Below are 14,021 nucleotides of genomic sequence, written 5' to 3'. Positions count from 1 at the left end.
ACAGCCTACACTAACTGGTTTGGAGTTGGCACTTCATCACAAAGGGAATTGTTATTTTGGCACTCTGTAAAAGTGTGAAGTGAGACAGTCAACCCCTTTAAGGATGGAATTTAGAAAACAAGATGCTTTCCCCCAGTTCTGGAGGGAGCTTTTGGAAGTACTTCCGAGAAGCTCTCCCAGTCTGCAGTTTGGAAGTTGTGTTGGTTGAACCAGCAAACTAAGGAAATGACAGACTCCACTGCTGCTCATGGTCCCCTGGAGGGAAGGGAAGGCCTGCAGGTTCAAATTCAAATGCTGTCTGCAGCCCGCTGGCCAGAGAAACACCACCTTTGTAGCTGGAGCTCTTGACAGAAGCTTTACAAAACAAATGGCATCTTAATCACATTTTTGTTTCCAAATCAACTCAGTCACAAAGGAGGATCATAAAGTACACAGCCATATGAAAGCCAAGCTATGCTACACCCGGGGAAAAACCTCTACTTAAGGGGCAGATTGCAGCACTGAAGGCGTGTGAAAGTGATTGTGCTGCGAATATAATGCTGCACAGGGAAGAGGGAAGCTTAACGAATGCTTTCTTTCCTGGCACATCTCTCAGTCTGAACCGCAGCTGGAAATGCTTCGCTTTAGTCATGGACTCTCTCACCTTGAGAGAATGTGAAGATGCTCTATATCAAGTCGAGAAGGAAAGTGCAAATCACTAGTGCATGTGGTCTAGAGACTGCAAAGGCACTATGAATGCCAGCACTGGTTTTTGGTTCTAGGACTTTTTCTTTGTGAGCAATTGCTGGACGTTTTGAAGACATTTGCGATCTGTGAGAGTGAGAAGGTAAGATGGTCCATAGAGCTTGAGGGAGAGTGCATATGTCCAGGGAGTTTGATAAAGTTCAGCGGGTGAGAATTACATGTTGCACAGCTGATTGCACAGGAAAGGTTCTAAAAGATAAAGGCCATACTGTAATTGCCTTTTCTTTTGCAGCCTATAAACTATACAGACAACAATGAAACGATTCCTCTTCCTTCCTTGCTGGATGCAAGATCACATTCTGTCACTCTCCAAGAGCCAGGCTCCATTACGGAGCTCTTCCACGAACTGCTCGCACACGAATGGAGCCGGCCCAGAAAAGCGCTTGGCTTTTTCCTGCGCACTGACAGCTCTCATGGAAACAACCACACGATAGCGCTGTCGACTTGCAAATGAAGGAAACGCGCCTCGCCCAGCTCGAAAGCACCCCACATCCACAGCCAAGTCGAAAATGTTCCTGCTCTCCGGTCAACTGCGCCAGGACAAAAAGATTTCGCTGTTCCTCCCCTTCCAACTCCCATTAGAGTGCAAACTAATCGGCACCTCATTCAAACGGCAACACCAATTCGTTTGCCCTAAGAAATCTTTTCACTCTTGCAGCATCTGGCTACAAACCTGCACTAACAGCAGTAATCTCCTGAAAGAATATCCAACTCTAGTTAAAACCTTAATAACATGACATAAAATTTAGTCCCCTAAAGTGGATTTTAGTTCCCTGCACTTTTCTGCTCTTTTTTTTTTCCTCCGGTCAGTGGCAGCAAACTCAGCTTTCAAAAACTGATAACGTTTCTGGATTTCCTGCATTTTTGCTTGGAGAACTGTTATGCACTTGGTGCTACTCAAATTTTGCAAGTCAGCTGCAAGTTAAACAATTTCTGTTCATTATTTCATTGCAGCATTTCCCAAGCTTCTGAATTTCGATGAAGCAGGAGATACTCAAATCTTAGTGATGTGCTTTGAGGTAGCAGGCAGTAAAGCTGAGAAACACAACAACAGCAGCTGCTGTTTCTTATCACAGTCTTGACTGACACAAACACACTGAAACTCCTTCTTATAAGAAATACTAAACATGTCCTGGTTCATTAAGGCAAAATGAAAGGGGAAAATTTAAAAATCAATAATCCAAGGGGTTGAAAAAGTAACGGTGAATGAGGAGTAAAACAGCAAGAAAGAAAAATGATCAGGATTTATGACAAAATCAAGCAAATTGAGGATGGAGTGATTTTACAGGAGAAAACTCCTAAAAACCAGAAAATTCCAGAAGTCTTTTTATAGTGTATTGCAAGACCCCACTATGCATATTTTGAAGAAGATTCTTACACACTTGAAAATTTCATTTGCAAACTTTGGGCAAATGATTACCATGTTCTTTTGGATCAGACTCCCTCTCTCCACTTTGCCAACATTTTCCTGTGGGAAGGTAGACGTTTATAAATCAAAGCAACCTTCCCACCCAACCAAAAGCCTACCAGGAGCTGTCTCACTCTAACATGACAGAATACATCCTGGTATAGCAGCTTTGCACACTGCTCTCTGCACTACTGGTGCCCAGATACAGGACCACAAACCAGGTCTGTAATGGAGCCCCTTGAATTCTGGCATGCTGGGAAAGGGAAACCTCACACTGGAAACACCTGTGAGTTAGTTGTAGTGCACATAGACTCAGATCTGTTCTGTGGATTTATGGGAACCAAAGGCCCACAGACCAAGAAGGTTGATAAAAGTAGCAGACTGTGGCCCCTCAATCTATCCCACAAACTGGCGAGTATATTACTGAAAGAGTGTGTGCAGGAACATGAGGTGGAGTAGGGACACGCTTCCTGGATGAAGATCTTTGAATATGATCCAGCTGCTTAAGATTCATACAGCCAGGTCTATTCTCTGCTCTATTCTCCAGCTGGATCATGACAGCAGTGCACTTATTGTTTACAACCACAGCCATAAATAAGTTGCCTGTATCAGAAAATAAGGCAAAGAGGCACTGTAATGTGCTCATTTAGGTGCCAAAATTATCCACATATTTCTAGTTACGGAGCTATACTTTTTTTAAAAAGACTTTGCAAGACTGATTATTACATCCTAGCGCCAGTGCACCTTTTATAATATTAATTTCAAATAAAAACATGGTACTTTTTTGTAATAAATTGCATGCACCAACTCTGATCCATTAGCTGAAAAGAGTCCCCCAGAAAAGTCTCATTTTCCAACTTCCTAGACAGTTCAGATCAACCAGCCAATTGTAGGCCCTATGGAAGGATGAATGACACCTTAGCATGGAAAGCCAAGTGTAGGCCCTTGGACCCTCCTGAGCAGAGTGCGTTGGTTCCCCAAAAGTACAAGAGAGGGAAGTGTTTGGAAGACATGCTCTTTCAGCCCTCCTTTACTCTTTGATACCAAGTGACTGCCAGGAAAGAGGGACAAGCAGGGCCTGGTCCCTCCTCCTCAGCCAACATGAGGAGCAGCTGGCGCTTGGGGACACCAGGGCATGGGGAGGGGGACAACATCTCCTCAGGGCAGGTGGGGCAGAGCCCCTCTGTGAGAGGGAAGAGCCTTGGGCTGCTCCGAAGCAGCACAAAGCCACAAATGGGACAGCCTGGCCAGAGTGCACACCTTCGAAGGCACTGTCCAGCTTAGGCACAGCGTGGCAGAGAAGGAAATCTTCCAGTGCTCTGGAGGTTTTACAGTTTTTATTGCCAATGTTGCTGAAGCCAAGGCCTCAAACAGAGGGTCTTCTGGCTACTTCAGCATCTCCATCTTTGTTATTCTGTCCTCTGGGTGACCTGTTAAGGCTGACAGCTCATAGCACATGCATGGTCCAGTTCTGCCGAGTCCCAGCTTTTTCTCTAATAGCTTTACTTATCATGACAATTCACCTATTTCTACTTAAAGGATAACTCAGAGCTTCTCTACGTTAACAACGCTCTACTCTTAGCTAAGCAATCTGCTATTAATCAGGCTTTGAAAGTCACTATCTAATTTTCTCTAATTTTTTCAACTCTGCTCTATTGAGACAAACTTAAGCATAGGTTTAAATTAAAAACTGCTAAGCTAAGAAAATCAAACCCCAGACATTTCCTAACTACGCCACAGCTCCTTACAGAACTCAGGGGATCACTGAACCTCTAAACAAGACATCCCCTTTTCACTACTCTGAGCTGGTGGGGCACAAAGCCCTCCTCACACGCAGGTGTCTCCTCTGCAGTCTTCCTGCACTTGCTCGGCTGACACGATCAAGATGGGCCAGGCTGGAGGCAGGCTTGTCTGAGGTCACCAAGGGATGCTGCCCAAAGGAAAAAGTGAAAGGAAAGGAACCATTGCTTTCCAAGCACGATCCTCTTCATCCCTTTATGCAGGCATCCTCAGCTTGCAGGGCTTTTTGCCCTGCCAGTGCTTTGGGAATGCTGCTTGCAGTCCTTGGGCTTTGCTCTTTTCAGGTAATTCCACAGACTCCCTTAGGCTCCTCTTTTTGCACTGCATGGCTGTGTTAATAGCCAGAAAAGATGAGGAGTATAAGCTGGTGCTCAGCAAAAGCCTCTAAGAAATGTTACTCCCAGTAGGATTCAGGCTCATATCTTGCTCTCCAGAGCACTGAGACCTGGGTTTTCAGCAGCAGGTCAAAGGCCAGCAGACAAGTGTTGGAGTGCTGATGGACTCAGATCTCACTTGCAGCAAGAGCAGTGTCCATCTTGCCATCAAGCTCCTCCTGTGCTGGTGGGGAGCTTCCTTCATGGCAGGGACAGCTGAGGAAGTTCCACATTCTGCAGCTCCCTCTCTGCCACAAAGTGCAGAAGCAAGCCTGTAGCAGTTCTCATCCATTTGACTGTAGATCTTATCACACCTGGCTAACCCAGTGGCCTTCTACAATGCAATGACTGCATCAGTGGAAAAGGGAGAAATCACAGATATCATCTACCTTGACGTTTGTGGGGCTGTTGACACAGTTTTCCACAGTATTCCTGCAGCTAAATTGGAGAGATATGAGTTTGGTGAATGAACTAGTCAATGGATAAGTAATTGGCTGGATGGCCCCATTGAAAGAGTTACAGTCAATGCCTCAATTTTCACGTGGAAATCACTAACATGATCTTTGCTCCTGTGAATAAGAAATAGGAAAATAAGGAGCATCCAGGACCCTCTGGAAGATGTTAGAAAGAGCGACTCTCTTAAATCATGAAGTATTGATTTAGAATGTGCTTTTGTCCTCAGCTTTCCAAATCACAAAATTTCTTGAGATTTAGGATTTGCATCCTACTAGTGTAAACAGAGTTATAATACCAGTCTTTGAAAATATAAAATCCAGTCTCTCACAAATTCCATGGAAGTAACTCCCCTGACCTAGTAAAGGGCCTCCACTAACAAGATCTAAACTTTTATAGCTGAAGGATGAAAATCTGGTTTTCATAAGCTCCTAAATTATTGAAAATCTCTCTAATTACACTCTATTTGCTAACTTTAGTTGTTTCTTATCAGCTTAGTGGAGAAAATGAAACCATAAAAAAAGCATAAATTATTGTTCTGCTGTTATATGGTTCCCAGCAGAAGCACATAACTAGAGTTCACTTGACCTGGCACTAAAAGTTATACTATTTGTATAAACAGGCAGATGTCTTTTTAATGAACAAAGTTGTTCTACAAAACAAATTTTGACGACCTACATCAAGATTAGCCAAAGCAAAAGTAAATATATAGAGATCATAGATACAGAAAAATTGTGTTAAATTAAAAGGAGTGTTTTGGTTGGATTTGGGTCTTTTCAAAAATATTTCAGAAACAAAGCAAAGCTGCTTTACATCACTGAACAATGGAGCCTGAGGTTAAAACCAAATGTGAAAAAGATAGATTATACTGAACTTTTATTCTGATCAGCAGGAATTTAGAATTATTTATACAGCACTTAAGTATGATTTCAATATCTGATCAGCATCGGGATTGCATGTTCATCTCAAAAGGAAAATTTGTAATTGAATTTGTTTGGAAAGTACTGAAATACATGACTTTGGAATACTATTGGAATAAGGTGAGTGACTATATCTGTTATACCCATCTGGAAGTGGGATCACTCCCTCATGAACACCCAATAATATGGAACACCTTGAGAGTCCAAGACTAAATTCTTTTCCACCAAAAATTAAACATTTATTTGGATTTTCTAAATATTTCAATGTTGAAACAAAATTCCTTTTTCCTCCAGAGGATGTGCAAAACAAATCGTTGTATGTGACTCCTTCCTGAGAGGAAAGAAGGGCCCAGTATACCAACTGGACCCATCCCACAGGGAAGTCTGCTGCCTTCCTGGGGCTCTGGTAAGGGATGAGTAATCCCTGAGAAAATCCCTGATCTGGTACAACCCTCTGACTACCAGCCTCTATTATTTGTCCAAGTGATGAGATTAAAGGACAATCAAGAGGACTTCAGGGCACTGGGGGTTTTGATCAAAAGAGTAGGTTTTATGCTCCTCCATTCCTTCAGTACCAGCAGCAAATACTGAAAGGAACAGGAAAAGCAGCCTGATTAATACATGGCTTAGAGGCTGCTGTCATAGGTGGAATTTTGGAGTTTGTTACCATGGGGTGGATTACACAGCACCAGGCCTGCTGGTGACAGATGGGGTCCACCTGCCTCAGAGGGGAAAAGGATTATGGCCCATGAGTTGGCAGGGTTGATTGTGAGGGCTTTAAACTAGTTTTGAGGGGGAGAGGGGATACAGCACAGGCCAGCAAGACTAGGGAAGAGATTGCCCCACTGTAGTAAACACTGGTGAGGCCACACTATGAGTAGTGTGTTCAGTTTTGGACCCCTCACTTCAAAAAAAGAAAAACAAAGTGATGGAGTGTTTCCAAATAAGGGCAACAGAGCTGATGAAGATGTGTCTTATGAGGAGACTGTAGTGAGGTGGGGGTCGTTTCTCTTCTGCCATGTCTCAAGTGAAAGAACTAGAAGAAATGTCCTTAAATTGCAGCAGCAGAAGTTCAGCTTAGATATTAGAAAATTTCTTTTCACTGAAAGAGGGCTCAGGTATTGAAATAAGTTGCCCATAAGTTTCCCACCACAAGGTGGTGGAGTCACCTTCTCTGGAAGCATTCAAGAGGCATCTGGATGTGGCACTTGGGGATGTGGTGTAGGGGAGATTATAGTGGTGCTGTGTTGATGATTGGACTAGATGATCCTGAAGGCCTATTCCAACCTTGATGATTCTGTATGATTCTGTGTGATTTATCAGAAAACTACATTTTCCATCAGAAAAAACACTAGTGAGAAATACTTCATCTGTTCTAGCAAGACTTTAAGTTTATCAAGTGGAGCGTTGGTATGGAGTTCAGGCTAAGCGCTCAAAGCCTTTGGGGCCTTTGCACTCAAAGATGTGTTTTCTTGCTATGGCCAGCAGAGAGCACAAGGTCAGTTGGTATCACTGCAGAGCTGGGCTTTGGAGAGTGTTACTCCCTCCTCTACATTCTGGCACTTTGCATTTTCCTGGGGTGATAGCAACGGGTACCTTCTGGGCTGTGTGCTTGCTCCCGTTCTTGCCTGTGTGAGGCTGTTGGCCAGGTGACCTCACCTCCTCTGGAAACACATTCTTGTCATCCAGGGCCTGTGGGCTGAGTTGCATCTACAGATGACTCAGGTGTCACTAGCAGAGTGACCCTGGGGGGTCACAGCAGACCACTTGATCAAGTGAAGCCAGAAAGGGTCAATGGCCATGAGCAGGCAGCACAGCAGTCATGCCTTTTTAGTTACGGTGTTCACTGCTTTCTAAAAAAAAGGTTGCAAAGCTACATTTTTTCCAATGTACCCCATACACTAATATCCTCTGTGTTTGGAGCTATCTGTGGTATGTATTTTAAAGAAATATCAGAAACAAAAACATGACATGCTTAATATTATGACCTTTCCTTTCCTCCTTCAACTGCCTTTAATAATTTTTTCCTGCACTCTGCAAGAGGATCAATCAATATATAAACTGAATGCGTTTGAAAACAGTTTCCAAATTTTAAAGAAAATTGTGTATATACTTTTTTTCTGTGTTTTGGGGTTTTTAATTTTGGTTTGCTTGGGGTTTGGTTTCGCTTTGGTTTCATTTTGGTTTTTGTTCATTTATTTGAAAAACACCTGTAGTGTTCATATGAACAGTGATTTTGATATTACCTACTTTTCCTATCCGTAATTTGCTACGTCTTTCCCTTTCTTCCTTCTCTCCTCTCATAATACTCTTATAATACTCATTTTTACATTAATGCATGGGGGTTGCTCCCTTCCCCCTTAAACTGAATTCTAACTGCATTAAGGAACTTTACTGTCTGACCATTCAGGAGCCACTCTGGCAGTCACGCTCACAGAGACTTTCACTTCTGGGATCAAAGCCCTTTTGCTGATAAGCAGAAATTGTATTAGGCATTATTGGAGTTTTCCTCATTTTGCATGAGGAATGCCTAGCCAATCTTTCACTCATGACTTCTCTATAAGCAGGACTCTAGCATTTTTTCAGAACTCCTTCCATTGTCCTGTCTGCATGAGAAAGCACTACTATAACAACTCTGATGGGACTTGCAGGGCTGGAGAGAGTCCAGGGACCTTCTCTCTGGGGTACTAATGGGACACCCATGGAGAGCAACTTCTGACATGCTGTGTTGGTCTGAATACCATGGAGGTGACCATCCCATTGTGATGTTACAGGGTAGTGGAAGCTGATCACTGGCAGTGGACTGACATCACAATGTTGGATTGTCTCCTTGTGTCCCTTGCTGTGTATATTTTGGTGCTGCCATAGCCTGGCCTAGTCCGTATTATGCCTGGACTCCTGTTGAGCATGTCCATGAGGTCTAGAGATTCACACCAGGCTTTTTCCAGTGCTGGGTGCTGCCATTGGCAGCTCTCAGGACCCATCCTGGAGCCATCAATAGTGTTTCCCCAGCCCTGCCTGGCTCAGGCAGCTGGACAGCGCAGAGGTGAGTTGTGCAGGGAAATCTGGGGTGACCATGGGATGAGTGCTCAGGCTTGGGGAACTGGGAGCACGCTTCTTGAGGGTGATGCCTTAAATTGCTAGGAAAAATTTTAGACGCAGACACACAGTATGGGATAGGGGTTTTACCTTGGTTTAATAGGATCCCAGATGCGCGCTGACGAACAAGCCAGCTCCAAAGGCCAGCCAAAAAGCCCCCCTGCCCAAAGCCCCCGTATACAATTTATGGACAGCCTAGATTAGAATACTAATCTAAAAGTCTCCAATAAGAAGTCTAACACATGAAGTAACTGCCCCCTTATTAAAATTGCCCCCCCCCCAAAAGATTGCTACTTAGTGCACAAAAAACATGTCTCAGTGATGGGGGCTCTGTTCAAGGTTGTGCATCATACTTTTGAGATTGAGGGTTTGTTTCGTCTTCCCAAAGGATTCTGAGCAGGGCAAGGGGTACTAGGGTGATAGAATGCAGGGTTAAGATACAGGGAGTAAAAAGTACAGGAACGGGGAAGGGTAAAAGGTTATATATAAAGGATATATATATATAAAGAGAGTATAAAAGTAAAATAAAAAATCCAAAAACCCATCAGGCATCAAGGGGATTGAGCATTTCTTCCTTCCCCTCCCCGGGACAGCTCATGACCACAGCATCTTCATTTGCAGTGTGTGACACCTTTTGGGAGTGCCAGCGCCAGCAATGGGGAGCATGTTCTCATTCTTAACTCAAGTCAGACTGCCAAAAGGCATAGACAAGGCCACGGAAACGAAGTGGAACTGCGCCATCTGCCAGGATGCTCGAGATGACCTCACTTATGTGATGCCCTGTCTCCATCAGTTCTGCCTGAGCTGCATTATGCGTTGGGCAGAGATGCAAACAGTGTGCCCACTCTGCAGAGAACCGATACAGTCTGTCAAGTTTTCTGTAAAGACAGATAGCTACATAGACTGTGTCTTCACAAGTTCTGCAGAATCAGAAGATGCCAGCAGCTGGGCAGGAATAACTCTGGGACAGCTGGTTAAACACAGCTTTGTGGAGTCCCCTTCACGTTCTCCACGGGGGATACTACACCAAGCAGAGCAGAGTGGTGCAGGAACAGAGCCTGTGGGTGGCCTCATGCCTAGCGTGTGGGCAGAACTTTTCCAAAGAGAAGAGCATCTCCTTGATCCTGTGGTGCGCTGGCTGCGCCAGGAGCTGCAGGCAAGGTTTGGGACTAGATGGTGGATGGCAAGGATTGGAGAGAGCATGATCCTTCATGCTGTGTCCATCTGTGGTCCAACTAGGAATGTCTTGGTCCACGTGCTGCAGGATTTCTTTGAAGAACATACAGAACCTCTAATCCAAGGCATGATCGACATCATTGTGAGCCAGTGCAGCGAGGAGGCCCAAAGGCTGCTACAGGAGTCCCAGGAGGTCCCAGAGGACAATCCTCTGGACAGCTCTAGCAGCTTTCAGGTGCCTACTACTGCCCCCCACTCAACCCTTACCGACGGCTCTGCAGACTCAAGTGATGAGCATCAACCCACAATATTGGTAGCTGTCCAACAATCTGCTCCCACCCCTGCAGAGCAGGAGGAACTGGGGGAGGAGGCGTTAGCAGAGGAACCTGCCAGGGAGGAGGACAACAGCACTTTGGCCATCTCCACCAGCCCTCAGGAGGATAATCTTGCCCCACAGGCAGCCCCTGTCAGCAGCCCTTTAGGCCCCAGCATGGAGGACCAACCCAGCACATCAGAAGCTGTCTCCCCCACCCTCCTGTCCTCGTCTGCTCCCATCCCTGCAGAGCAGGAGGAGCTGGAGCCAGCAGCAGCAGCAGGTCCCTCTGCCCAAGGCAGCAGCCATAGCCCCTCTACTCCCAGACAGGGTAGGAACCCCTTGCCCAGAAGACCTCAGCGTTCCACAAGGAGGAGGGCTGCCAGCTACCTGGACTCTCCCCAGCCCTTCAAGAGGCCACCCAATCGGCAGTAGTAGCAGGGCTGCAGTAAGTCTTCATTAAAGAAAAAAGAAATAAATCACTATATCCCTGATAAAGTCTCTGGGTGCTGCTTTCTCTCCCTTCTCTCACTGTCCTTCCCTGATCCTGTGCTCCATCATTGGCCAAGAGCCCCGGAGACCTAGGGTGATATTGGCAGTGCCTCTTCCCACAGGAATTCCTACTGCAGCCACAGCAATGGAAGTGTTTCCAAAAAAGTCTGGAAAAGGAGTATTGCATTTGCAAAGGAGAATAGCAAAATCAAGGCTGCTTGTGCCTGTGCCTAGATGGCATGACCATGCTGTTCTCTGCATTGCATTTCATCTGCAGCCGAGGAGACAGGAGGAGCCCTGCAGCCCTCTGGTCAGAAAGGTTTCTGGGATAACAGGCCAGGGAGCTTCAGAGCACAATTTCTCTGCATCCGAACACCACTCTGTAGGGATAACTAGAGCTCCGTGTCTGGTCACAGCACTCTCTCAGAGAAGATTAGCTCTGGCAAAAGAAAATGGTGGTTTTGAGGCTCCTTGAAGAGCTGCACTTTTAATGAAGGAATGTGCTTCACTAAAGACTCTCCTCAGCTGAGCCCCTGACTGATCCTCAGGAACTGTCCAATGGCCTTTTTGATAGGAAGTTTTTTCATTTAGGAAAGAGAGAAACTTTTGAAAGAGAAAAAGGAATTGTTTTGCTAGGTAAGTTACAGCCACAGAAGAAGAAAGCTGTGACCAGGAACAGTATAGGAACACTAACAGAAGCATGTACAACTAAGGCAGATATGTCTAGCATGTCAAGATACTATTGTCTCCTAAACAAAAATGATGCCTCTAATATATTTTATGCACACAGTGAGGAACTAGGATACTCAGATACTGGAATCTCATATATTTGAATACCGGCAGCTCTGCATAATGGGTTAGATTTCACAGAACCCCAGGGGCTTAAGTGAAAATCATCTAGGAAAGCAGAAAAAGGAAAGCATTCATTTTCATATATCAATGCAAATAGCTCAAAAAGAAAGATGAGGCAGTGAACTTGACATCAAGTGAGCATATACATAAAGAGGTGCTTCTAATTCATGGTAGGGTGACAGCAGTAAGTAGAGTAACTTTTCAAAACAATTAGACTAGATCATGAAAGAGCTGCTCCTAAACCCAGCTGTTCTGGCAGGCAATCCACCCAATGGAGAAACTTCAGAGCAGGAAAGTTGCCTTCTATGGGTAGTCAGTGGAGACAGGTAAGCAATTGCACAGGGGTGAACTGCAGTGCAGAAAGAAAACAGTACCTGTCTGTTGGCTACTTCACTGACATGCACTTTGTTCAGAAGCATTAATGTGACCCAAAGGGACATATTTTCAAAGACACTTGGCATCTGTGGCATTCAAAATATGGTGTTCCAACCAAGTGCTTAAATATCCTCAAAAAATGGGATCTTCAGTGAAAGTAGAACTTACTGACATTGAATGACTTTTTCTTGTATTTTTTTTCAGATTCTATTTAAAAGATACAGGGAAGCTCCAGAGAAGTATTGTATTACATTATCCCTACTGAATGGAAGTGTGTTTTGCCCATTCAAAGACAAGGTAACAGCTTGATACTAACAGGAACAAGAGGCATGCAATTCCTCCTTGCTAGAGGAATGAAAACTGTCATCATCCCCCTCCTACCAGAGCTGGCTGAAACGTTTCACAGGGTCTTACAGCCAGTGCTTTAAATAAACAAAAAAGGAACAACTGTAGACTTTACAGAGGTCAATATTATCTGCAAATGAATAAAGTAGACAAATTCCTGCTCAGATTCAGTGTTTAGAGAAAACAACGAAAAAATAATTACAGAAAATTCTCTCACAGATGTAAGATTTCTTTTGATAATACTTTTTACTTAATAAAATTCCATTTTTTTGGATAGCGTGTAAATGAATTCTTCACTGAATTTGAACATATATGTTTCTGTACATTTAAGGAGAAATAAACACAACTGCCATGGACTCTCACTATTAAAAATACAGAAGTTAATTTTTACTAGCCATACATCAACGTTTTAGTGATAATGACACAAAGAGACCAGCTGACAAGTCTAGTCAGAGTACATAGAATTACTAAGAGTGATTGGCTGAAATAGAAATATTTCTTCCCTCTGCTAGAGCAAGTATTTAAAAAATAAACCAGGACAAACCAGATTAAAGAATAACATCAAAGAGTTATGTCAGGAACCATGCAGAGAGTGATAAAGGAGAGCAAGTCAGTATAAATCTTAAATAATTTCTCTTTAGTAGAAAAGTCAGAATGGAAAACATGCTACTTTCACTGACTGGGAATTCCAACGGTTCACTTTGAGTAGCAGTATGAGCAGCAATATACTTCTTCCCATCAAGACAAATCACCTTTTCTTACAGCTCTCTTTTTTCTTATGTGTATATTTTTTCAGGCATAAGTATGAATTCTTCCCACCTGCTGGGTGGAAAGGAGCTGGAAGCTGGAAAGCAGCACAGAAAGGGACCTGGGTGTCCTGCTCGATGGTGAGTTGAGCATGAGCCAGCAGTGCCCTGGCAGCCAGGAGGGCCAACTGTGTCCTGGGGGACATCAGGCACAGCATTGCCAACTGGGCAAGGGAAGGGATTGTCCTGTTCTGCTCTGCACTGGGGCAGCCTCAGCTCAAGGCAGTTTTGGGCACCACAAAAAGACATTGAAAAGGATCCAAAGGAGGGCCACAAAGATGGCAAAGCACCTTAAAGAAAAGCCTTCTGAGGAGTGTCTGAAGTCACTTGGTCTGTTCAGCCTGAAAAAATGGAGTCTGAGGGGTGACCTCATCACAATCTACAACTTCCCTGAAAGGGGAAGAGGAAGGGCAGACACTGATCTCTTCTTTGTGGAGACCAGTGACAGGGCCCAAGGGCCTGAGGTTGTGTCAGGGGAGGTTTAGGTTATATACTAGAAAAGCTTCTTCACCCAAAATGTGGTTGGGCACTGGAACAGGCTCCCCAGGGAAGTGGTCACAGCACCAGCCTGACAGGGATCAAGGAGCATTTGGACAATATGGTCAAGCACATGGTGTGACTCTTATGGATGTCCTGTGCAAAGCCACAAGTTGGACTCAATGGTCCTTGTGAGTCCCTTCCAACTCAGGAGAGCCTGTGATTTTTACTTTTTTTTTTGAGTGGTAAGGAGTGCTCTAAATCCTGAATATTTTGGTTAAAAAAAATTAAATAAACCAAGAGGTGCATCAAGGATGGCTTCTGCACCTTTCTCTCCAGAGGAGCAAGGGCTGTTATTTGAGCTAATGACCTTTCTTAATGTGCCTT

General features: G+C 44.4%; 1 protein-coding gene across 1 annotated transcript; it reads left to right on the top strand.

Moving 5' to 3' along the window:
* The first annotated feature begins 8,546 nt into the window (after positions 1–8,546).
* LOC146424460 (uncharacterized) lies at positions 8,547–10,774 on the top strand. Its single transcript, XM_085042339.1, has 2 exons — positions 8,547–8,745; positions 9,420–10,774. The coding sequence occupies exon 2, from the start codon at positions 9,454–9,456 to the stop codon at positions 10,720–10,722; it is 1,269 nt and encodes a 422-aa protein (XP_084898465.1). The 5' UTR covers positions 8,547–8,745; positions 9,420–9,453; the 3' UTR covers positions 10,723–10,774.
* Positions 10,775–14,021: the final 3,247 nt, after the last annotated feature.

Source organism: Lichenostomus cassidix, chromosome Z (assembly GCF_008360975.1).
Source record: "Lichenostomus cassidix isolate B80296 chromosome Z, HeHo_3.0, whole genome shotgun sequence".
Classification (NCBI taxonomy): Eukaryota; Metazoa; Chordata; class Aves; order Passeriformes; family Meliphagidae; genus Lichenostomus; species Lichenostomus cassidix.
This window is presented reverse-complemented; position numbering and strand designations above follow the sequence as displayed.

Coding starts and splice junctions, on each gene's coding strand:
- LOC146424460 (XM_085042339.1), top strand. CDS start 9,454: ATGGGGAGCATGTTCTCATTCTTAACTCAAGTCAGACTGCCAAAAGGC.